The 23,719-nt window shown below is 48.4% G+C and overlaps 1 protein-coding gene across 2 annotated transcripts in view; it reads right to left on the bottom strand.

Annotated features, from left to right (window-relative positions):
• The window catches only part of LRRC20 (leucine rich repeat containing 20), a 66,603-nt gene that overhangs the window by 27,638 nt on the left and 15,246 nt on the right, over positions 1-23,719 (bottom strand). For both annotated transcript variants that reach the window (XM_067710682.1, XM_067710683.1), the window contains one exon: positions 2,917-3,066. In XM_067710682.1, coding sequence (XP_067566783.1) covers positions 2,917-3,066 — 150 coding nt within the window. The remainder of the gene's footprint in view (positions 1-2,916; positions 3,067-23,719) is intronic.

The raw sequence follows: 23,719 nt of genomic DNA, 5'->3' as shown, positions 1-23,719 counted from the left end.
ATTTAAAGACCACCCAACTCTGAGGCGGCTGTGACCCCAGCAGCAGAAAGTCCCCAGGGTACCCACAGGAAACAACTTGGCAGTCAGGGAGCAAGCAGGTGGCTCTCTCCCCAGCACCAAGGCAGCATATACCCACTCTGTCAAGAATATATACACTACCAAACATATGGTAGATAGCTAGTGGGAAGCAGCCACATAGCACAGGGAGATCAGCTCAGTGATTTGTGACCACCTAGAGGGGTGGGATAGGGAGGGTGGGAGGGAAGGAGACGCAAGAGGAAAGAGATATGGGAACATATGTGTATGTATAACTGATTCACTTTGTTATAAAGCAGAAACTAGCACACCATTGTAAAGCACTTATACTCCAATAAAGATGTAAAAATAAATAAATAAAAATCCAGGAGACGACGCTAGCAGGCAGTGCGGAGCCCAGCACAGCCTATTCAAGTCTCCTCTTCACACATAAAAGGAGAGGGTTTTTTTACTTGAAAGAGAAACAAAGGCTGGGGTCCAGAGCCAGGTGGGTCTCTCAGCTCCAGCCCCTCCCTGCCTGATCACCAACCCTCATCCACGGCTGCCTCTGTGAAATCCAATTACTGGGCACATGACAGCCTTGCCTTTGTAATCGGAGGTGGCGTGCGGGGAGCCAGGAGCCACCAGAGCACAGGAGGCGGTTCAAACGGCATTCTTCAACAGACTTCTGATGGAAGGGTATCATGATGCGTCACGAATCCAGGGGCCCTAAGTGTGTTTCTCCACACTCGCTGCTGTGTCCCTGGAGAGGGCCTACTTGCTTATCCCACAAGGCACTGCCATGTCAAGTCCTCTCCAGGTCCTTGAGCTCACGCAGGTGGCCTGGAAAGGCAGCCCTGGCTGCAGGGTGGGTGACCTCGGTGTATGGCTCTGACAGCCCGGACGAATGCCTTCTCACCCTGACCTTCCTTCTCCACCCGTGAGGTGAGATGGCAGTGACAGCTCTAATATTTTATGGGAGATTCTCCCAACTGGTGGCACACAGGCTAAGTCTAGCTTGCAAAATGTGTTCTATTGGCTTCCAGATTAAAATACAAATTAAGTAAAAATGGATAAAATTCATATAAATATCCACCTTTCCAGCTTCAACTGAATAAAACTATCAGAACAATCCCGTGGCACATCTGGCAGAAGCTGAGTAGGGCCTGTACCAGGTGGCCACAGTCCCCACCACTCCCTCTTGTCCCATGCCCAATCTGAGTCACTCATTACCTACATGCTAGTCTCTTAAGCGTTGGTGTTTATAACCCCTGAACTATGGTCTCAATCTTGGCTGCCGGCACTTTAGAACAACTGATATTGATGTTAACAGATGCCTAGGCCCAGGCCCACATCCAGACATTCTGATTCAATTGGTCTTGGAGTAGAGCCAAGGCAATGATGTTTGTAGAAAAACTCCTCAGTTAATTCTAATTTCAGCCAGGCCGAGAGCTGCTGGTCCAAGGGCCCCGGCAGCTGGGAGGACCCATCTCACCCGTGTAAAGAAGCAGCCACCAGAAAAAGAAGGACGGGAAAAGTGGGCCTGGTCAAAAGCACCCACAGGTGCCCCTGGGGAAACACGTGTTGCCCTTGGATCCCCTCCACCCCCAACATAAGCACTTTAGCTTTTTAGGCACAAACGCAATGAGCTTTGTGGGCTTCGGTCAGAAACGACAACACAGCCCAATCCCTCCTGCTTGCCCTTGTGTTTGCGCCCAGTCTAGGTCCTGCCTGTAGCTCCCTCCTGAGCCACTGTCCAAGCTGCTTCCTGTCCCTGCACTGGGTTTGCCAATTCACACCTCTCCCCTCCCCTCTTGACTCCGCCCAGGGCTCACACCTCCTGTAGGAAGCTGCATGAAATATGCTCCTCTCAGGCTTCCCTGGTGGCGCAGTGGTTGAGAGTCCGCCTGCCGATGTAGGGGATACGGGCTCGTGCTCCGGTCCGGGAAGATCCCACATGCCACGGAGCGGCTGGGCCCGTGAGCCATGGCCGCTGAGCCTGCGCGTCCGGAGCCTGTGCTCCGCGACGGGAGAGGCCACAACAGTGAGAGGCCCGCGTACCGCAAAAACAAAAACAAAAAAATGCTCCTCTCAAGTCCCTCAGGTACCATCAGCATTTTACGTATTGGTTTCTCTAAACAGGCTCTTAGACTCCTTTCATGCCCCTATCAGATAGAGAATTCCTGAAGGCAGGAATCACATCTCCTGTGCCCCCTGTGCCCTCCCCAATTCTCCCACCCCACTATTTCATGAACACACACCAAGCGCCCAGGCTGCAACTCCATCCCACGGGTCCCTGCGTGGCAGTGGACTCTTGCAGAAGGATGGAGGGGCTACCTGGAGAGTGGAGAGCGGGCACTGCCGCCTGCTTGTCCACCTGGAGGAGCCATTTCAGATGAATCTACAACGCCCACCTGCCAGCCTCCTGCCCACCTCCCTGCCGGGCACCCGTGTCTGCTTGCTGTACGTGTGCACAGCACAGAAAACAACAGCCCTGGCGTCTGTCACTCCTGAACTGAGAAAGCAACATGGGAGAACAGTGCTAGACTGCAGGGGGGTTGGGGCATGGCGGTCAGAAGGGGGCTCCTTCAAGTCTACCGAAAAATAACTACTCCTGAGCTTCAGGACCCCAAATACTCTACTGGTCTGTTCAAAACAAGAGAATCACTCCGGGACCCACACCCCTGACCATGAGTCAATCTGATTCACAGCCAGCTAGAGGCAGGAGTGGCACTTAGAGATTTCCAGAGGACATAGGTCCACCCTTAGAGCCTCCCCTTGGGAAGGATTTGCTGAGACTAGCTGACTGGGGACTAGCCCTGGTGACATTCCCTAGACAGGGTCAGAGCCTGAAGGATGAGGGTCAGCATGCCCTCCTGGCCTCAGCTGACCAGGGCCTACCTTGGAGCTGACAGAACGTGGTCATGAACTTGCTGGTGAGGGACTTGAGCTCGTTGTTGGCCAGCGTGATGAGGTGGATCTGGTCGGTGACATTTCGCAGGACCTTGTAGATGCCGATGGGGAAGGAAACCAGCTTGCACTCGGCCAGGTCTGCAGCCAAAGGACAAAGACCAGAGTTAGCAGCCACAGCTGCCCATGGACTTGCCCCAAACCCCACAGACCCGACCCTGTATCTCCTCCCGGCCTCCTTTGTCTCCTACCTGGCTCCCCTGTGCCAGGCTCAAGACCCTGCAGTCCCTCCTCCAAGAGCCTTCATCACCATTCATCACACTTGTCCAAGTCTCACACACTGAACCTAACAGCTTGTTATAGCACCTTCTCTAACAGCACAGCCTGCTAGCTGGAATGCAGAAGACAGAGCTCTGATGACCAGCACTCACAGCCGTGTGCTTGAGGCCCTGAATGACCCACAAGTCCCTCCAGGGTCATCAGACTCAACGGCGAAGCCAGGGTCTTAAGAGTACTTTATAATAGTCTGCTTCTTTGAAAACAGGCAATTCACACAGACTTTGTGGTATGACCTTCTTCCCCCTCCTGTCACTCTGAAGACAGGTCTGTCTAAGAGGTAGCAGGGAAGCCTCTGTGAAGAACAGTCTGGCAGTTCCTCGAACGGTTAAACCTAGTTACTATATGACCCAGCAATTCCACTCCTGGGTATATACCTGGGAAAAATGAAACCGTGTGTCCACACAAAATAGTACACATGAATGTTCACAGCAGCATTATTCATAATAGCCAAAAAGTGGAAACAACCCACGTATCCACCCACAGACGAATGGATAAGCAAAATGTGTATATCCACAAAAAGGAATATTGCTTGGCAATAAAAAGAAATGAAGCATCAATATATACTACAACACAGACAGGCCTTGAAAGCATTATGGTAAATGAAAGAAGCCAGTCACCAAGGACAATATATTGTATGAGGCCATTTATATGAAATGTCCAGAACAGGCAAATGTACAGAGACAGGAAGTAGATTAGTGGTTACCTAGGGCTGGGGGTATTGAGGGCTGGCAACTAAGGGGTGAGGGGCTTCTTTGTTGGAGTAATGCAAATGTTCTAAAATTGGATGTGGTAATAGTTGCACAGCTCTGTGAATATACTCAAATCACTGAACTGTACACCCTAAACTGTATGGTATGTGAATTATATCTCAATAAACCTGTTTCATATATATATGGCAGCAGAGAGACACTGAAAGCATGGAGGCTCAGAAATCAGGCTGTCCAGCTCATCTAAGTCACTTAAGTTTCCTGAGCCTCAGTTTTCTCATCTGTAAAATGAGGGTATCGTTGTCTACCTAGCAAGGCTGTCAGGAAAAGTAAATATAATAATAAGTACTCAATGTACTAACCAAGTGCCTGGCAGATAAGTAGTGGGAATGCTAAATACAAGTGCTGTTTCCCTACTCACCTTCCACTTTGCTCTCCCCTTCTCACCTTACCCAAATTGTCTCCATGCTTCAAGGCCAGTTCCCATCCCACCTCTTCTGGAAATCTTCCTGGATCACCCCCATTACTGGTGATTGCCCCCCCAACCCCATTCAGGAGCACTCATCAACTCAGACAGCGCTGCCCCATCTCTCAACAAACTCTTATCTTTTCCCCAAAGAGGCCGGGCTTCCCCAGGCACCTCTAAGCCTTTGAAGATTGTTCCAGTATTAATATACAAGATTCAATAATATTCCTATATGCCAACAATAAAATACAGTTTTTAAAGATCTTATTCTGAACAGCAACAATAATGCAAAGTCTATAGAAATAATCAAAATTTAAGCCCTTCTCCCTTATCTGCCTCACAGAATTTCTACTCTGGCTCTAATACCAGCTCAAATGTCATCTCCTCCACGAAGCCTTCCCTGACGGCCCTAAGCTCCAGCCTCTGAGTCTCATATGGTGTAAATGAGACCTCTTCATCCTGTATTGTATTAACCTCCTTTTGTGTCTGCTTTCCCACTGGACTGGGAAGGCCCCCAGAGCACAGCGTCAGCAGAGGTCCACCAGGCTTGGAGGGCAGGGCAGGGTTACTGGTGACCTCATTAAGCTGGTTTAAGGAAAGAAAGGGGACAGGTAGGGGTAAGGGCAAAAGTCCAAAAGACTGAGGAACCATAGGGGTAGGACATCCTGTTAAGAATTGTCTTTAGGGAATTCTCTGTTGGTCCAATGGTTAGGACACCAAGCTTCCACTGCAGGGGGCCTGAGTTCGACCCCTGGTCGGGGAACTAAGATCCCACAAGCCGTGTGGCGTGGCCAAAAAAAAAAAAAAAGAAAAGAAGTGTCTTTACTGCTTGCTCTGGTCCAGGGCTATGTTAGGTGACCCCAGCCCTGTGTACCAGTCCAATGTCAGGTACCTGCTCTTATAGCAGCAAGTGGGGTTTACAGAAGAGAGTGCAAGGTCCTGCCGGGAAGAACGAATGCCCAGAGGTCAGACTTTCAGTAAAAAGAGATCAAGGGCTGGAACTAGACCAGCTCTGTAGGCTCGAAGTTTGGGGCAAGCTGAGGATTCTTGAAAGAGCAAACACTTCCAAACAATGAGCCCCCTAGTGCTTGGTGCCAGAAGCACAAAGGTCTAGAAAGGAGTCTTGTTGTGGTTGTGAATCACAACAGCCCCTTTGGCTAAAAGCAACAGATCTCAGACCTGCTAGGAACAACATCAAGGAAAATGCCAGAAGCTTTCCCTTTAAAACAAAGAGCAAAATGAGGATGCCTTCCATCATCTGTATCCCTGAATATGGTCTTAGAAGTTCTGGCCAAAGAAATAGAAAGCATAAACATTAGAAACAGACAAAATGATTATTAAGTGCATGTGAGATGACTGCATAACCTCAACAAAGCAGGCATCTGACAAAGTACACAAATTAAAAAGATCTCAGCAAAGTGGCTAATTAAAAGTGCAAAATTCAATAATATTGAATTGCCTATATGCTAGCAATAAATATAGTTTTTAGGATCCTATTCCAAACAGCAGTATAATATAAAATATAGAGAGAATCATAATAGAAAATATATCTGACCAATATTATGAAAAGTAGTTCTATTTTTTAGTTTTTAAGGAACCTCAATACTGTTTTCCATAGTGGCTGTATCAATTTACATTCCCACCAACAGTGTAGGAAGGTTCCCTTTTCTCCACACCCTCTCCAGCAATTATTGTTTCTAGCTTTTTTGATAATGGCCATTCTGACCGGTGTGAGGTGATACCTCATTGTAGTTTTGATTTGCATTTCTCTAATAGGTAGTGAGGTGGATGGACCTACAGTCTGTCATACAGAGTGAAGTAAGTCAGAAAGAGAAAAACAAATACCGTATGCTAACGCATATACATGGAATCTAAAAAAAAACGGTACTGATGAACCTAGTTGCAGGGCAGGAATAAAGAGGTAGACATAGAGAATGGACTTGATGACATGGGGTGGGAGGGCGAAGCTGAGGCGAAGTGAGAGTAGCATCGACATACATACACTACCGAATGTAGAATAGTTGGCTGGTGGGAAGCAGCAGCATAGCACAGGGAGATCGGCTGGGTGCTTTGCAATGACCTAGAGAGGTGAGATAGGAAGGATGGGAGGGAGGCTCAAGAGGGAGGGAATATGGGGACATGTGTATGCATATGGCTGATTCACTTTTTTGTGCAACGAAAACTAACACGGTATTGTGAAGCAATTATACTCCAATAAAGATCTATTTTAAAAAAAGATTTAAAAAAAAGTAGAAAGGTTCACAAAGATATTTTTACAAATGGGAGGACTTCCCTGGTGGCTCAGTGGTTGAGACTCTGCCTGCCAATGCATGGGACATAGATTTGATCCCTGGTCTGGGAAGATCCCACATGCCACGGAGCAACTAAGCCCGTGCGCCACAACTACTCAGCCTGCGCTCTAGAGCCTGAAAGCCAAAACTACTGAGCCTGCACGTTGCAACTACTGAGCCCACATGCTGCAACTACTGAAGCCCGTGCACCTAGAGCCTCTGCACTGCAACAAAGAGTAGCTCCCACTCACCACAACTAGAGAAAGCCCGCGCGCAGCAACGAAGACACAATGCAGCCAAAAAAATAAGTAAAAAATAAATAAATAAATAAAAATGGGTTTGTACATGGAGATATATAGCATTCGTTGACAACAAGTTAAAATATTGAAATAATAGTGATTTTTTAAAGAAGTTAATTTACAGATTGTTTAATGCAATTCCTACTCAAAGCCCAAAAAGTTTTTTTTTAAACTTGATGAAATGGTTTTAAATTTCAACTAGGGAATAAGCAAGCAAGACTCTCTAAAAGAGAAGAAGGTGGAGTGAGAACCAATTTTATAAGGCTGCAGTAATTAAAACAGAGGGTAATAGGAAAAATGGATCATAGAAGAAAATACAGATCCATTGTCCAGAAAATACAGACCATAAATAATATGTCATAGTTTAATAAACACTAAAATGGAGGCCTCACAAATAAATTAGGGAAGGGAAGGATTAATAACTGATGTCAGAATAACCAATGAACAATTTGGGGAAAATAAGAGAAAGAGACTCTCAATTAACCTAAGAATCAAAAAAAAAAACCTCTAGATAAAATTACACTTTAAATATTTTTTGAAATGAAATCAAAAAATCAGAAGTAAACAGACTTATACAACCACTTAAGTGAGGAAGACTTTCTCAACCTAGGAGCCTTGAAGAATCACAAAGGAACAGATCAACAAACCTAACTATAAAAAAATATGAAACACCTGGATGCTTAGAAGAAAATAAGGCAAGCAACAGATTGTGAAAAAGGATCTATAAATAGGATACATAAGTTGTTATCTTGATTATTTTAAATGCTCAATGTAACTCAATTTAAGAAAGGCCACCAGATGATAGATATTCACCAGGGAGAAAATATAATTAGTAAATAAATATACAGCCACTGATATGTGTTGCCAAACTGCTTTCCAGGATATTTATACCAATTTACATATATTCTAGCCAACAAGTAAGAGGATCATTAAAAAAATCCTTGCTAATATGATCAGGGGAAATGGTATCCCTTGCTTTCATGAGACTGATTATCTTTTATGGTTAATTAACCATTTTTATTTCCCTGGTGGAAAATCTTGTTCAGGTCTCTTGCTATTTTTCTATTTGGAGTTCTGGCATTCCACCCACTCCATCACCCCCCTAGGTGTTGGTAGAGGTCCCTAAATAATATTATCAACCTATGTCTGTTCACTGTTTTTCTTTTTTTTTTTTTTTGTGGTACACGGGCCTCTCACTGTTGTGGCCTCTCCCGTTGCAGAGCACAGGCTCCGGACGTGCAGGCTCAGCGGCCATGGCTCACGGGCCCAGCCGCTCCGCAGCATGTGGGATCCTCCCGGACCGGGGCACGAACTCGTGTCCCCTGCATCAGCAGGCGGACTCTCAACCACTGCGCCACCAGGGAAGCCCTTTTTCTTGTTTAATAGTTCAAGTTATAGCATTTAGGTGTTTTTTTTTTTAAGCAGAATATAAAAATTATACGCACACAGTAATTCCAACTATGTACAAAAGTATACATGCCTGGGAAAGAAGACCAAAAGGAAAATAACCAGAACGTTAAATGGTTATTACAAAGGATTTGAGCAATTTATTACTATTTATAGTCCTGCTGTTTGTTTATTTTGTACAAAATAAGTACCACTATTATCTGCATAAAAATATTTTAAGTATATATGGTGATGCTTTACTTTTAAAATAGAAAAATAAACGTATCATAAAAATAGCTTTTATTGGAAAAAATAACCTGACATATTCAAGGATAAACTGAAGCCAGCCAGCTCCTCATCAATCTGAGACACAGAGAAGGCAGAGCCATGAAAGAAAGACAGTAGCTCTCTGTACTGGACTGAAGTCGAAGTTACGAGTTGGCACTTTCAGCACTCAGGCACTACTAAAGAATCATATAATGAACTCTGCTCCCCAAAGTGGGGAAAGAAAGTGCTCACGAAGAAGGCCGAAGAGACATAACGCCACTCAGGTTATTTCCAACGATCCTCAAAGCAGCTGTCTTCCAGAGGAGGTCAGCTCAGAAACGCCCGGCCCACAGCCTTGTTCCTCCCACCTGGGCTGCCCACACGCCATCCCAACTGTACACCACCCCACTCTCCCAGTCCCCAGCGCAAGCAGCACATGGCCTCTGCAGCCTCACTTGCCCACTGACACAGTCACAGAAGCATGTGGCCCGGCATCTGGGGGGGTTGGGGGCTGAGGGCCCAAAATGCATCCACACCTGTTGCTTTCATTTATCTTCCACAAATAACTACTGAGGTCCTACTGTGTGCCAGGCACCGTTCCGCATTGTGCCCTGTGGCTTCCCTATGATTTTTTTGTTCTTGGGAACTCCGTCTGTTCCCTTCATCCTTTGATTGGTGTTCGAGTAGGAGTGTGCACCATGGAGCTCCTGCTCAGAACAGTCTGGCTGCCTCTGATGGCAAAGGCCCCCAAGGATTCCTACAAAGTGCCCTGCTGGGATATGATGCAAACATCCCCATCCAGGCCACGTCACCAGCCACTAACACTGCCTGTGAACTCCCATCCCAACTGGGAGGACAGGCCTGTGATCTCCGGCACAGCTCTCCATGGTCCCTGGGTCAAGGATATGGAGATCCAGGGGGCTTCCCTGGTGGTGCAGTGGTTAAGAATCCGCCTACCAGTGCAGGGGTCACGGGTTCCAGCCCTTGTCCTGGAAGCAACTAAGCGGAGCAACTAAGCCCCTGCGCCACAACTACTGCAGCCTGCGTGCCTAGAGCCTGTGTTCCACAGCAAAGAGAAGCCACCGCAATGAGAAGCCCGCACACCATAACAAAGAGTAGCCCCCGCGCACCGCAACTAGAGAAAGCCGGCACACAGAAATGAAGACCCAACGTAGACAATAAATTAATTGATTAATAAATTAAAAAAAAAAAAGAATATGGAGATCCAGGTACCCAGACCTTGCCCAGTCACCTTCCCATCTGTACAGATGGAGCAAAACACTTCATGTCCATTCCCTGGGTGGGGTGGGGATAATAATAACCATAAAATTAGCTCACATGAAATAGTGAGTGGTGCTATTTAGCACCACTCACTATTTCATGTGAGCTAAGCTGTCAGAAGTATCCTCTCTGTACACATGAGAAAACTGCAAGTAAGTGACTTGTCCAAGGTCATTCAGCTAAATGTAGGGGAGTAAGATTTGGATACAGGTTAGGCTGATCAGGCAGCCAGGGGTACTAACCATTTTGCTATCCTGCCCCACTGTGTCAAGAATGTGCCCAGTTGTCTCTAGGCCAGAGAAAGTGGAGTCTCTGCTGAGCAGCTCAGTGGGACACCAGGGCCTTGGCTACAAACTCCTGTAGGCCTTTCCAGTTCAGCACCTGCGATCTGGGGACAGAGCCCCCGCAGCCTTCTTCAGGAGCCTTTTGTCCTCAGGAACTTCTCCTCCAGGTCTAATTCAAAGGATCGGCACCTTCTATACCCACTATGCCTGTGTGTAGTAGAGAAAAGCCCCCGGGGTTGAGCCAAGTCCAATGCTCACGAGGGCAGACAGCACAACTTCCAGAAGACACAGCTAGGACGTAGCTGGGGGCCAGGTCCCACTAAGGGAGAGAGGGACCCTACCGAGGGAAGAGAAGACGCAGGCTGGAGACAGGCAAGTCATCCTCCAGGAGCCATGGGATGTCACCGAGAGTCCCATTCTCTATGGGTCCTCAGAGCTGACAGGACGGGGGCTAGTTCAGCAGTCATAAGGAAAAGGTTCCATGTGAGGAAGTAAGTGCAGCGTCATGGGGTGATCAGGCAGGGTCACCACTGAGAGGATTCCTGAACCAGATGGAGGCTGGGTGATCTCAAAGTTCTCATTCAACTAAAAAAAACAGGCATAGCTAGCATCACGAGTACTGACCATGTGCCAGGCACAGTAGCAGGCGCTGTTTATGTATTAATCATGAGTTACCCTCACAGGTGGAAAATGAGGCCTGCGTTGATAAGCCAATCGTCCAAGGTCATTTGGGGGAGATGATGGAGTGCAAAGAATCGGAATGCAAAGATTCCAGTAGGGTGACCAACTTGTTTTGGGTTGCCTGGGACAATTCCAATTTTAGTACCAAAAGCCCTGCATCCTGGGGGACCCCTCCTTAGCCCCAGACAACTCAGGACAATTGGTTGCCTAGGTTCAGGCTGCACACTGATGGATAAGAGGTTACTAGAATCAGAGAGGAGAGAGGGACGGCAACCCAGGCATGGGCCATGGCATGCGCAAAAGCCCAGAGAACCTTCATTTCCTCTGAGGCTCCACCTTTGAGCCTCGGCTCCTCCTGCAATTTTCTGGAGCCTCACCAGAGAGGAAGGAATCATTTCATGCTACTTGGTGGTGCATGCACACCCACAGACCCCATCAGGGGCTGGGGTTACTAACACAGGGTCCTCTGTCAACATCTGGATGGCAGCTGGATTCAAGTGTGCCTTTCCTCAGTGCCCCCGGCACCGACACTTGAGCTATAGTAGAGAACAGAGACCCTTGGGGGGAAGGCACTGTAATAAACACAAGGCATAATTATCCTCATAATCATAATTATTGTCACAAGAAGGCCAAACCGCATGTCCCCAAACCTCTAATTAGAATAGTACTTCGTGTTAATAAAGAAGCTCTTTAATTCAAAGTGCACGGGTCCTTAAAGGTTATCTTGTAAATTCTAACGAATGCCTAATGAAAAGTAACTGGTGGGAAAAACAAGGGCAGAAAACGCAAAATCCAAGCAGTAAACAGAACGTTCTGTGGGAAGTCAGGAGGGCTGAGTCAGCCTGGTGTTGTTCCTTAGAAACAGAGCTCTGACCCCTGCTCAGTTCCCGCTGAGAGGTGGGCCTGGTGACAGGGGCCTGTGCAGGGAGCGCAGAGGATCATGGAGCCCCTGGTAACCAAGCCACAGGACCCGAGGAGAAAGTGTCGGGGACTCAGGCTGGAGCGTGTGTGGGCTCTGTGGCCTGACCAAGATGCAAGACTCCCCAGGCTGCAGGAGGAAATCTGCCACCAGTCCCACCCAGAATGTCTTGTTTTCACAAAATATCTCTTTTCACAAACGTCTTTTTTCGTGGACTCTTTTTTTCAGGATTAGAAGGAGGCTGAAGGCCATTTAGCCCATGTTTTCCAAATTTCCCAGTAAGAAGCATCTGGAGAGGTGGGTCCTAGGCCCCTACTCCTGAGATTCTGCCTCAGTGGGTCTGGAATGGCACCAGGAAATCTGTGGGGGTTTTTGGGGGTTTTTTTTTGTTTTTTGCGGTACGCGGGCCTCTCACTGTTGTGGCCTCTCCCGTTGCGGAGCACAGGCTCTGGACGCGCAGTCTCAGTGGCCATGGCTCACGGGCCCAGCCGCTCCGCGGCATGTGGGATCCTCCCGGACCGGGACACGAACCCGCGTCCCCCGCATCGGCAGGCGGACTCTAAACCACTGCGCCACCAGCGAAGCCCCAGAATTTGTGTTTTTTAACAAGTATTCCCAGGTGATTCTTACCCATAAGCAAACTTGGGAAATACTGAGTAATGCAGCCTCCAATCTCAGACCTGAAATTCTCTCAATGTCTCCACTGGAGGGCACAGAGTTCTTCTTGAACACCTCTGATGATGGGGAGCTCCCCTCCCCTCCACAGAATGGTTCGAACTGTTAGAGAGTTCTTTCATGAACCATATGATAACTGCTACCCTGCCACTACCTAGTGGTCCTTCTGCCCTCTTGGATCACACATAGGTATCTGCTCCCAAGTGACAATGCTTTACATATATGAGGATGAAGGACATGACAAGCTTTACTTCAGGCAAAACATCTCAGAAACCTCAATCCCCATGGTTTTAGATGCTCCCTTCAGAGAGTCTGGAACAGCCCAGCTCAGACCCTGCCCCAGACAGAACTTACTACTGTAAGTTTTTCTGTCTGTGACATATGACCACAGCCACCATTCACTGACACCAGCTGTGGGTCCAAAACTGCTCAGGGCCTCAGATCCACAATCTCTTCTGCTCCTCACAAGTACTCTGTAAGGTCAGTTCTACACTTACCCTCATTTAACAAAGGAGGAAACTGAATCACAGAGAAGTTAAAAGATTGGATTGCCCAAGGTCATATGATTTATTCAAGGTCACTCAGTTAATGAAATAATAATCAACATTTATAGAGTGCTTCCTGTGTGAAAGTCAGTGATCTCAGCATTGTCATATTAACTTTTAAATTCTTTAAGTTTATTTTTAATTTTATTTATTGAGGTATAGCTGATATACAATATTTTATGTTTCAAGTGTACAACATAGTGATTCACAATTTTTAAAGGTTATATTCCATTTGTAGTTATAACATATTGGCTACATTCCCTGTGCTTGTGTATTTTATACATAGTAGTTTGTACCTCTTAATTCCCTACCCCTATCTTGCCCCTCCTCCCTCCCCTCTCCCCACTGGTAACCGTTAGTTTGTTTTCTATATCTGTGAGTCTGTTTTTCTGTTGTTGTTATATACATTAGTTTGTTTTATTTTTCAGATTAAGCGATATCATAAGTATTTGTCTTTCTCTGACTTATTTCACAAAGCATAATACCCCCCAAGACCATCCGTGTTGTTGCAGATGGCAAAATTTAATCCTTTTTTTGTGTGTTTTTTGCGGTACGTGGGCCTCTCACTGTTGTGGCCTCTCCCATTGCGGAGCACAGGCTCCGGACGCGCAGGCTCAGCGGCCGTGGCTCATGGGCCCAGCTGCTCTGCAGCATGTGGGATCTTCCCGGACCGGGGCACGAACCCACATCCCCTGCATCGGCAGGCGGACTCTCAACCGCTGCGCCACCAGGGAAGCCCTCATATTAACTCTTAATCCTCACAACAGCCTCATGAGATGGGAACTATTATCACCATCTTTGCTTTTAGAGGAAGAATCTGAGACACAGACCTGTGGGCTTGTTAGTAAAGGGCATAGCTGGCCCTGAGCTTGTGCTCCTAACCACTATGTACACAGCCTCCCTACGATATGTAACTGTCACTTGGGATGGTCAGCTGCTCTGAAACAAGAGATCTTGAGTTCCAATGAGCAGACAGTCCTTCCAAGATTTACAATGAATTCCTGTGGACACTGGTATATTGCAGTTACCATGGAGCTATATTAAGGAGGTTTAGAGTTGAAAGAGCTGGTGAAAGAATTATCCAGAGCCTGGATGTGTCCCTTAATTGGCTGTGGGACCTCAGGCAGGACCCTTCGGCTCTTAAGCCCTTGGTGTGCATCTCTGGCAAATGCCAAGGTTGGAGCTGATCATCTCTGAGACCCATCCTGGCTGCCACTCTGAATTCTAGCTGGTGGTTCTCAGACTTGGCGACACACTGGGCCAGTCACCCAGGGAGCTTTACAGACTCTTGATACCTGAGTCTCGTTCGCAGAGATTCTGACTTAATTAGTGTGAGTTGGGGCTTGGGAATCAGGGGTTCCCAAGCACCCCTGGTGATCCTAACATACAGCCAGGGTACAGAACTCTGCATTATGCCATCACCTCTCAAACTATAATGTGCCAATAGATTATCTGGGGATCCTGCTAAGATGATGCTACAGGTCTCGGGCAGGACCTGTAGCTTCTGATGCTACAGGTCTCGGGCGGGACCTGAGATCCTGCATTTCTACCAGGCAGGTCCAAGGACCACTCTCAGTGGCAAGGGGGGTCTGGGGCATCAGCATCTCCCCTGAATCTGTTGGAAATGCACATTCTCAGGCCCCACCCCAGACCTACAAAATCAGAAGCTCTGGGGGCGGGGCCCAGCCATCTGTGTTTTAACAAGCCCTCCAACTTGAGTCTGAGAATTACTGGCTTAGAGAGACTAGGCCTCCACCAGCTGTGGTTTCTTGGCCCTGACTGATGGTGATGATGGTGACAATAATGACAGCAACTCACATTAACTAAGTGCTGGCTGGTCCATGCCTGTGCAGGGGCTTTAAGTTTGCTCACTCGAGGAAAGTCATTTTGCCCTGGGTGCCTCCCGATTCCCCCAAGACTGGGCTATTTCAAGACAGAGCCACCGTCTCTTCGTTCTTCTCTCTTGCTTGTTCATGTTTCCGGCTCCGAAAGAGGCACAGGTGACCATCGGTGTGGAAGCAGCTGGGCTGGGCTCAGGAGACCCATGTTCTCATCCCGGTCCCTCTGCTATTGGCTGTGGGGTCTCAGGGAAACAACTTCTCCAGGGGCCTTGACTCCTCTTCTGTAAATGAGGGTTTAGACCATGGTACTTGTGGGGGTCTCAACCAGGCTGGACATTCTGTGACTCCGTGATTCTACTGAGCAAAGAGCTCTGGCCAGTGCTCCTGTCAAAGAGGAGAGGCTGCAAGCTGCAGCCAAGGGTTCTAGAATTGTCTGTGCCTTAGAACGTGCTGGAACACGCAGTATAATGGGGGGATCTGCAGCTCAGGGAAGTTGGTCACCCAGGTCCACGAGTAGAGAGCTGGGATTTGAACCAAGAGTAACCCAACTCTGATGCCCATGGTCTTTCTACGACCCTACATCAGTCTACACCACACTATGCTCCCTCCTCCTACTACCGTCAGAAGATAGTCGTAAAAAAAGGTGATATAATAATAGTTTACCCTTGTATGGGGCTTCCTATGTGCCTGAGACTTTCTTAAATATTTGACACACTTCATCTAATTTAATCTTCACAACAACCCCATGAAGTAGGTAGTATTACGTTCATTTCCATCTTATCATTGTAGAAACACAGGCTTAGTAGGTTAATAGAAGAACTGTGATTTGAACCCAGGCGGTCTACCCTGAGAGAGCTCAGTTTAGCAAAACAACATGTGGGATTGTGCAAGGGCCTCAGATCAGAGGCCCTGGGTGGGATGAGACTCTTATTCAGGTGCCTGGTATAGAGAAAATAGATTCTTCTGGAACATGAAAATGAAAACTTAGGCGTGGGCCTGCTGGGAAGAGCCAGGACCCCTTCCAGAAGATCAAACTCCCAGCACCTCCATGTATATTCAAGGGCTAGGGGTTGGGAGCTGGCATCCTGGCGTAAGAAGCCAAAGGGCTGCCGTTTTCTGAAATGCTGTTTGATCTCCAAAGCTGGGATGTGTGGGGTGCAGAGAGCAAGTGAAACAAGTCATCAAGGACTGGTGTCAACGCACCAGTGCACACAATTAGGCTGGATTCTGTTATCTCACACAGTGTTTATAGAGCTAACTAGCTCTAGAAGGTTTAAGAGGAAAAATAGAGCCCTGGCCTGCCTCCTGGAAAATCCCCTTCCCCAGAGACAGCTGCTTTGGGGATTTTCGGGGATTTTGCTGGTGTTTAACTCCCAGTTTCTAGAGCAGCCTTTTCCTGGCCTTTCCCCATCTGTCTCATGCCACCTGGGGAGGAAAGGTCACAGGATGAGCTCACCGAGCACTGCAGTAGTCCAGAAAGTTCCACCACAACAGCAGTTATACTGGGCCCTGGCGGGGAGTTAGAGAAGGGCAGAAAGGTGCCCAGGAAAGGGGAAATGTGCATGGCATCTTCTAGGAACATGGCGAGACCATTGAACGTGGCCATGGTTTTGGGGGTGTTATTTCTTCTACTACCTACCTTATAGATCTCTGTATTGTATGATATTTTTACAACAAGCGCTTACTACTTCTTACAAATATCCTCAGTTTAAAGAAAGTAACATCCCTAACGTCCAGCTATCCATGGGGAACAGGCCAAGGAGGCTGGTCAGTGGACATCCATCCTGATGGTTACATGGGGAATGCGGTAAAAAATCCCACCAGGGCCAAGCCCAGAGGGGCTACTGCAGAGCACAGCCGACAGCCCAACAACAAATGCTGCACACGTGAGACTCTGGAACTCAGAGGTGCTTTCTCCGTGACCTACTGCAGAAGTCCCAGCCTCTCTGGGAAATGATGGAACTGCAGAGTGTCTGCCTCCGCAAACAAAGCGGAGCTTCTGGCCCCCGGCCAGTGGCCGTCACACCCAACAGTCAGGATGTGCTCTAACCACACAAGAACAGCCAGAGACCTAAAAAAGGAAGAGGCACCTACAGTGTGGGCCTGAGAGCACTCTCTTCCTCCAGATCCAAACTGAGGCTTTTCTTGGGCCGGGGCTTTCTTGCTATGGGATCTCAGGGAAGTCACTTAACTCCAGCCTCAGTTTCCCCCTCCATAAAAAGAGAACAAGAATTCACGCAAGGGCCTTCCCTGGTGGCGCAGTGGTTGAGAGTCCTCCTGCCGATGCAGGGGACACGGGTTCGTGCCCTGGTCCGGGAAGATCCCACATGCCGCGGAGCGGCTGGGCCCGTGAGCCATGGCCGCTGAGCCTGCGCGTCCGGAGCCTGTGCTCCGCAACGGGAGAGGCCACAACAGTGAGAGGCCCGCATACGGGAAAAAAAAAAAAAAAAAAAAAGAATTCACGCAAAATCCTCTACATGCATGTTCATAGCAGCATCATTTGCAACAGTCAAAAGTAGAAATAGCTCAAATGTGTATCAGCTGAGGAATGGATAAGCAAAATGTGGTAGCTCCATACACTGGAATATCACTCGGCCGTAAGAAGGAATGAAGTACTGATACAACATGGACGAACCTCAAAAACATTATGCTAAGTGAAAGAAGCCAACCACAAGAGGCCACATACTGGATGATTCCCTTTATATACAGTGTCTAGAATAAGCAAATCCATAGAGACAAAAGGAGAATGGTGGTTGCCAGGGGCTAGGGGAGATTTGAGAAATCTGGAGTAATTGCTTAGTGGTACAGCGTTCCTTTTTGGGGTGATGAAAATGTTCTAAAATTGATCGTGGTGATGGTTACACAATCTTGTAAATATACAAAAAGCCACAGAATGTTACACTTTAAAATGGTGAATTTTATGGTATGTGAATTATTCCTCAACTTAAAAAAAAATGAGGACAAGATGATCTAACTAACAGGGTTGTTCTGAGCATGAAATAAAAGGTCCACAAGGGGCCAAGCACAGCATAGCAGACAGTGTGTACTCAGTAACTAAGAGATGCTGTTATGAGGATGAAAACACATTGTTTTGATGCGAGAATTCATTACAAGGATGTGCTTTAGCTCCGTTGCTCCTTGAAGGACGAAGAAGACCCCTGGCAGTCACGTATTCCAACAACATCACAACAAGGAGACAACCATATGTGTGTGTTATTGTGGGATGTGGGACTTGGCAAAACAATCCCTGCTTCTTCCCGGCAAGCCAGCCAATCACTTAAAAAAAATAAAATCCTGTATTTAATTAAAACCAAAATTTAATCCCATACAGAATACAACCAAGTGACGCACAGTCACTGATTTGAGATATTACTTCATTCAATCAATGACTCATCACTAACACGTAGAACAAAAGGGAACAGAAACGGTGGCCACACTGATGCCGAAAGCGTGGCCACCATCAGCTCTGAGGCGGTCACAGCCGGTCTGAGCAGAGGCCACAAGCTGAGCCAGGTCTTGGAGAGGCCCAAGCAGGCTCTGAGGTCTTCTACAGCGATAACCACAGCCAACGCTGACTGAGCATCATCTCATTTAATCCTGACAACAACCTCTGAGGAAGAGCAGTCGTGTCAGTCCCCTTTTGCAGATAAGGAAACTAAGGCCCGGAGAGGTTAAGAACGTGCTCAAGGTCACATAGTAAGTGAAGATGGGAAGGAGCTTGGCTTGGCTTCCCATTCTCTCAAGGATGTTGCCCTGCAGAGCCAGTCTGGAGACCTGGATTCTGATCTGCTGCTGCTCTTAACTCATCAAGTGACCTTGGGCAGGTCACTCTTGGACCTTAACCTCCTCATGCATAAAACACAGAGACTGAACTGAGCCCATCTCTCTCCAGGTGTGGAACTCACAAATCTGGCAACAAAAGACCAGATTTCTCAAATTGTAATGTGCCCGTGAATTACATGGAGATTTTGTTAGGATGCAGGTTTTTTTGTTGTTTTTCTAAAATTTTATTTATTTATTTTGGCTGCACCAGGTCTTAGTTGTGGCAGGGGGGATCTTTGTTGTGGCATGCGGGATCTTTAGTTGTGGCACACGGACTTCTTAGTTGCAGCATGTGGACTCAGTTGCAGCATGCATGCGGGATCTAGTTCCTGGACCAGGGATCAAACCCGGGCTCCCTGCGTTGGGAGCGTGGAGTCTTAACCACTGGACCACCGAGGAAGTCCCAGGATGCAGGTTCTGATTCAGCAGATCTGGGATGGGGCCTAAGCATCTGCATTTCTAACAAGCCCCCCAGGGATGCTGATGCTGCTGGTCCTTGGACCACACTTCGAGAGGGTCTTAGATGGTGCTCACTGTACAAATAACAATCAGCCACACGGTGAGAAAGTCCCATTTCAAATTCTCAGTCCTCTAGTCCTTGCTTTACCCCCTCTTTAATGGGGAAGCAGATTCAAGCCTAACCTAAGATTTCATAACCGTGTTCTGTTTTCATCTTTGTTTTTATAGTTATCAACTATTAATGAAAAACTATGTTGATTTTCCATTTACAGTAATGATATAAAGTTCTTTTTAAATTGTATCTATGCTAAATTTATTTAAAGAAAAATGTTAAGTAATAATAATCATAGTTAATACTCATAGCACTGAGCATACGCTGGCCACCATTCTAAACATTTATGGGCATTACCCAATTTTCATCCTCACAACTCTAGAAAGTAAGGACCTTTTAGACATAAGAAAATGGAGATTTAACTCAGATCAGACTTAACTTGATCAGAGAGATCAAGTAACTTGCCCAGGGTCACACAGCTAATGAGTGGCTGAGCCAGGCTTCAAACCAGGGCAGCCTGACTTGAGAGTCAATCACGTTACTCCACCTGTGACTGGGAGTACACCTGGCCCTCTGACATGGCCCAAACCGTGAACATCACATGCACATGGTTAAAGGGAGGCAAACACTTGTTCCTTGCAGGCAGGGACAGTGTCCTTTCACCTCTCATCCTCCCCAACACCCCCAGTGCCCGGCACAATGCCTGGCCCACAGGAGGAGCCAGTGCATGTCCCAGAATATATTTCCCCGGTCTAACTTGCTGGGCAGAGGAGACCTGACAGTACTCTTGCCATAGCAGAAGCCCACGTGTGCATGTGGGCTTCTCCAGGGGTGACGAGATGCCAGATGACTCAGCGAGCCCGGAGCCGGCTTCTGAGCAGGGCAGAAGGCAAGGGGGGCTGCAGCTGACAGCTGGGGAGACTGTACTTACTGAACAAAGGCAGCGCCCGGGCACGAAAGAGCTGCAGTTACTGACTGGATTTTTACAATGCCTTTTCTCCTCCTCAAACAATCACTCAGACTTGAAATAATAAGGAATTCTGCCCTGTAAGGCATGCTTTCTCAGAGGAGTAAGTGGGCCTCCTGAGGTCACAGCTGAAGAACTGAATGGATCCAGGAAGTGGCAGCAAACGTCTCCAAGCAGCACCGTGGGCTCAGCATCTGACCCAGCCAAACACCAGGGCCTGGCCGCCGGCTGCACACCTCACCGCAGCCACCCACCTGCCAGTCCTCGAGCTCACTCATCACCCAGGTGTGGCTCATGCCTTTCCCACGGTCTAGAATGCCCTTCCCTCTCCGCTCTGCCCCTAGAGCTCCTCCTGCCAGCCCAGCCCACCTCCCCCAGGAAGGGCGTCCCAACCACTTCAGCCTCAGGACACCTGCCTTCGTGCTTGTGCTGGACCATCTTCCCCCAACTGGTAAGTATCCGCAGACTTGCCTACAGGATCCGTGAGCGATGAACCTGACCAGAGGAGCACGTGCCCTCCTGCTGACTACCCCTCAGGCCCAGCACAGAGCTGGGCAAACACTTCTGAACGTAACCATACCCCTCACCCTTGGGAAGCTTTGCTTTGGGATCCCCCTCTATAAAATGGGTGTTCAAATGCCCTTTCGGGGAATGAAGAAAGGAATGAGCTAATATCTGTTTAGGGTTTGAACTCATGGCAAGAACCCTGCTGTCTGTGGCAAAGATGTGATTAATATGGTTTTACTGTTACCTAAAAGACATCAGCTTAACAACCCTGAAATCCACCTTGACAATGACCATGGCCGCTTCTTCACTGAGGAATCTCTCCACACCCTGCCCCACCCTTCCATACCCATCACCTGAATACCTCTCTCCATTCAAGAATGGACTCCCCATGCCACACAGAATGAACCCACTCTCTGCAGCCCAGCAATCCCGCCAAGGAATCCGGGTCCGACCTCCCTTTTTAGGTATCCTGCTTGCGACTCTGCTCCCACCTTCTGGCCGAGCCAGACTACTCATTGTTCCCTTTATTTCCCTTTATTTTCCCACCTCTGTTTTTGCTGGTGCCGTTCCCATTAAGTAGAACGTGCCCCTTATCCTCAACATCCTCTCCCGGCAACACCATGTTACAAGGTCTTGTCTAAAGACCACCTCTCCAAGAAGCCTTTGCTCAAGTCCTCAACTGATGGAACTGCTCCCGCGCTTAAGCTCCCGGTGTGTGTTTGCTGCCTCTATCAGGGCGCCTCGCCCGTTTGTCTTCCATGAGAATGACTAATGTGTTTGTCTCACTCTTCCTGGCAGGGCGGAGAGCTCCTTGAGGGCAAGGATTAGGTCCCAATGAAGCGAGTGGCCTGTTGCAGAGGGCGAGGGAGGCCAAGAGACTCGAGTTTAAATTCCAGCACAAGATTTGCTGGCTGTGAGAAGCCAGGTAAACCACTACAGCTCTCAGAGCCTCGGTTTCCCCTTCTGTAAGCGACATGAAAACACCACCCGTCCAGAGCTGTTGAGAAAATCAGACGCAATCATTCATATGACAAAGATTTCCTGAGTACCCAGCACACGGTAGCACAGTCCAAGGGTACAGTGATGAGCAGGACAGAGTCCCTGGCCTCGAGGAGCTTACACGCCAGCCTGGGGAGAAGAGTGGTAAATACAGACGCAAATACCTGAAAGAATGTCAGGCAATGACACTGCTCTCCAAAACATAAAACGGTGTAATGGGGAGCAGGTAACTGAGGCAGGGGCAAGGGCAGCAACCCTCACTAGGGCTTCTCGGAGGAAGCGGCATTTAGCTGAGACAAGAATAAAAAAGAAGGCGCAGGGCATGCAAAGATCTGGGCAAAGCACGATCCAGGCAGCAATACCAGCAAGTGCACGGCGTAATGGGACACCTGCCGGAGCTCAGTAATCAGCTCCCTCCTCCTCCCCTCCCCTCCCCATCCTCTGCAGAGCCTGACACAGACAGACGGGGCACACAGTGAATACACGTTTGCTGACATGAACTCGACAGAATAAGGAATCCCAGTGATACACTGGAGCATGACAAAAATATGCGTCTTAGCAAAACACAGTCAACCACGATGAGGCAGATGCCAATTAAGCAGCTCTTAATTCAACCTCATCTTTAATGATAACGACCTTTGGCAGCAACTGTCTCTGAATAAACTACAATTTCCTAACGTCTAAAGGTGAGCACAGATCACTCAATTCAGCCTGGGTCACCACACTTACCGCTCGGGGTGTGTCGGGGCTCCATTCCAGAATGACTGGCTTTGCCAGGCCCCTGCATCACCTCCCTCCATCCCCAGCTGCCTTGCCAGCCAGAGCCATGTTTGCATTTCTGGAAGCATTTGATTTTAATAACTTCCTCAGCCTTGCTGATTTTAATAACCTCAAGGCTAACACTCTCATACTTGGGTGACACAAGCTTTTTTTTTTTTTTTTTTTTTTGCGGTACGCGGGCCTCTCACTGTTGTGGCCTCTCCCGTCGCGGAGCACAGGCTCCGGACGCGCAGGCCCAGCAGCCATGGCTCACGGGCCCAGCCGCTCTGCGGCATGTGGGATCTTCCCGGACCGGGGCATGAACCCACGTCCCCTGCATCGGCAGGCGGACTCTCAACGACTGCGCCACCGGCGAAGCCCGACACAAGCTTTTGATGCCACCAAATTATCTATTTGGTTATCTCTCTGAGGCAGAACATTTTTGTTCTTCCACCAACATACATTTTTTAAAGCTGCATAATTATCCACGTGGTTTCAGAGAAGATTTCTCTTTGCCTTCAAAACAATGCTTCTTCAGTGCCAGTGACACAGGGCAGCCTGGCAGCCTATTTAACCACCTGCTTCTGGGGATGTCTGCTGGTCTGTGCTGGTGGGAGGCGTGAAGGATGCACTGGGGCTGTCAGGGAGCCCAGAACTAGGGCCCCTCTGGGGCAGCAGCACTTCTGCAGACATCTTCATTTCTAGCTGGCTATGCCCATATTTCCCGGCTATGTGCTTATTCAGGGGTGTCCCTTGGGGACCCCAAATCATCAGAATCTCCTTATCCACCCAAACGGCCCAGGCCTCCCTAGTTTACATGATGACCAGGTTTCAAACTGTATGCCGCCCACAGCCAATCGGCTGCCCAGCCCCTCCCGCAGCCTCTCTTTCCTCTCGTCCTCCTCGCACTGGTCTGACTCAGGACAAGGCCACACCAGCACAGGCCCGGCGCATGGAAGGTGCCTCTTCCCTGCTATCCTTTCCATGGTCTCACATCCATCCCATGCCCGGCGGTGCTCCTCTGAAACCCGGCCCAGATCACGTCACTCCCTGCTCAGAACCTGCCAGGGGCCCCCCACTGCTGCCCAGACCAGGTACAGCCGAGGCAGCTTGGGGCCCCATTTAACTTGCTGAACACAGATGCTGAGTGTGACTCTAGCGTTTTTGAAGGTACGTGGTTCCCTACAGCCTGGGTGTGCTATCTGTGAGCCCGCAACCTCACCTGGTCCCCAACCATCAAAACGGTCT

This window comes from Pseudorca crassidens, chromosome 16, assembly GCF_039906515.1.
Source record: "Pseudorca crassidens isolate mPseCra1 chromosome 16, mPseCra1.hap1, whole genome shotgun sequence".
NCBI lineage: Eukaryota > Metazoa > Chordata > Mammalia > Artiodactyla > Delphinidae > Pseudorca > Pseudorca crassidens.
The sequence above is the reverse complement of the archived record's forward strand: the minus strand, read 5'-3'. Positions and strand labels throughout refer to the sequence as shown.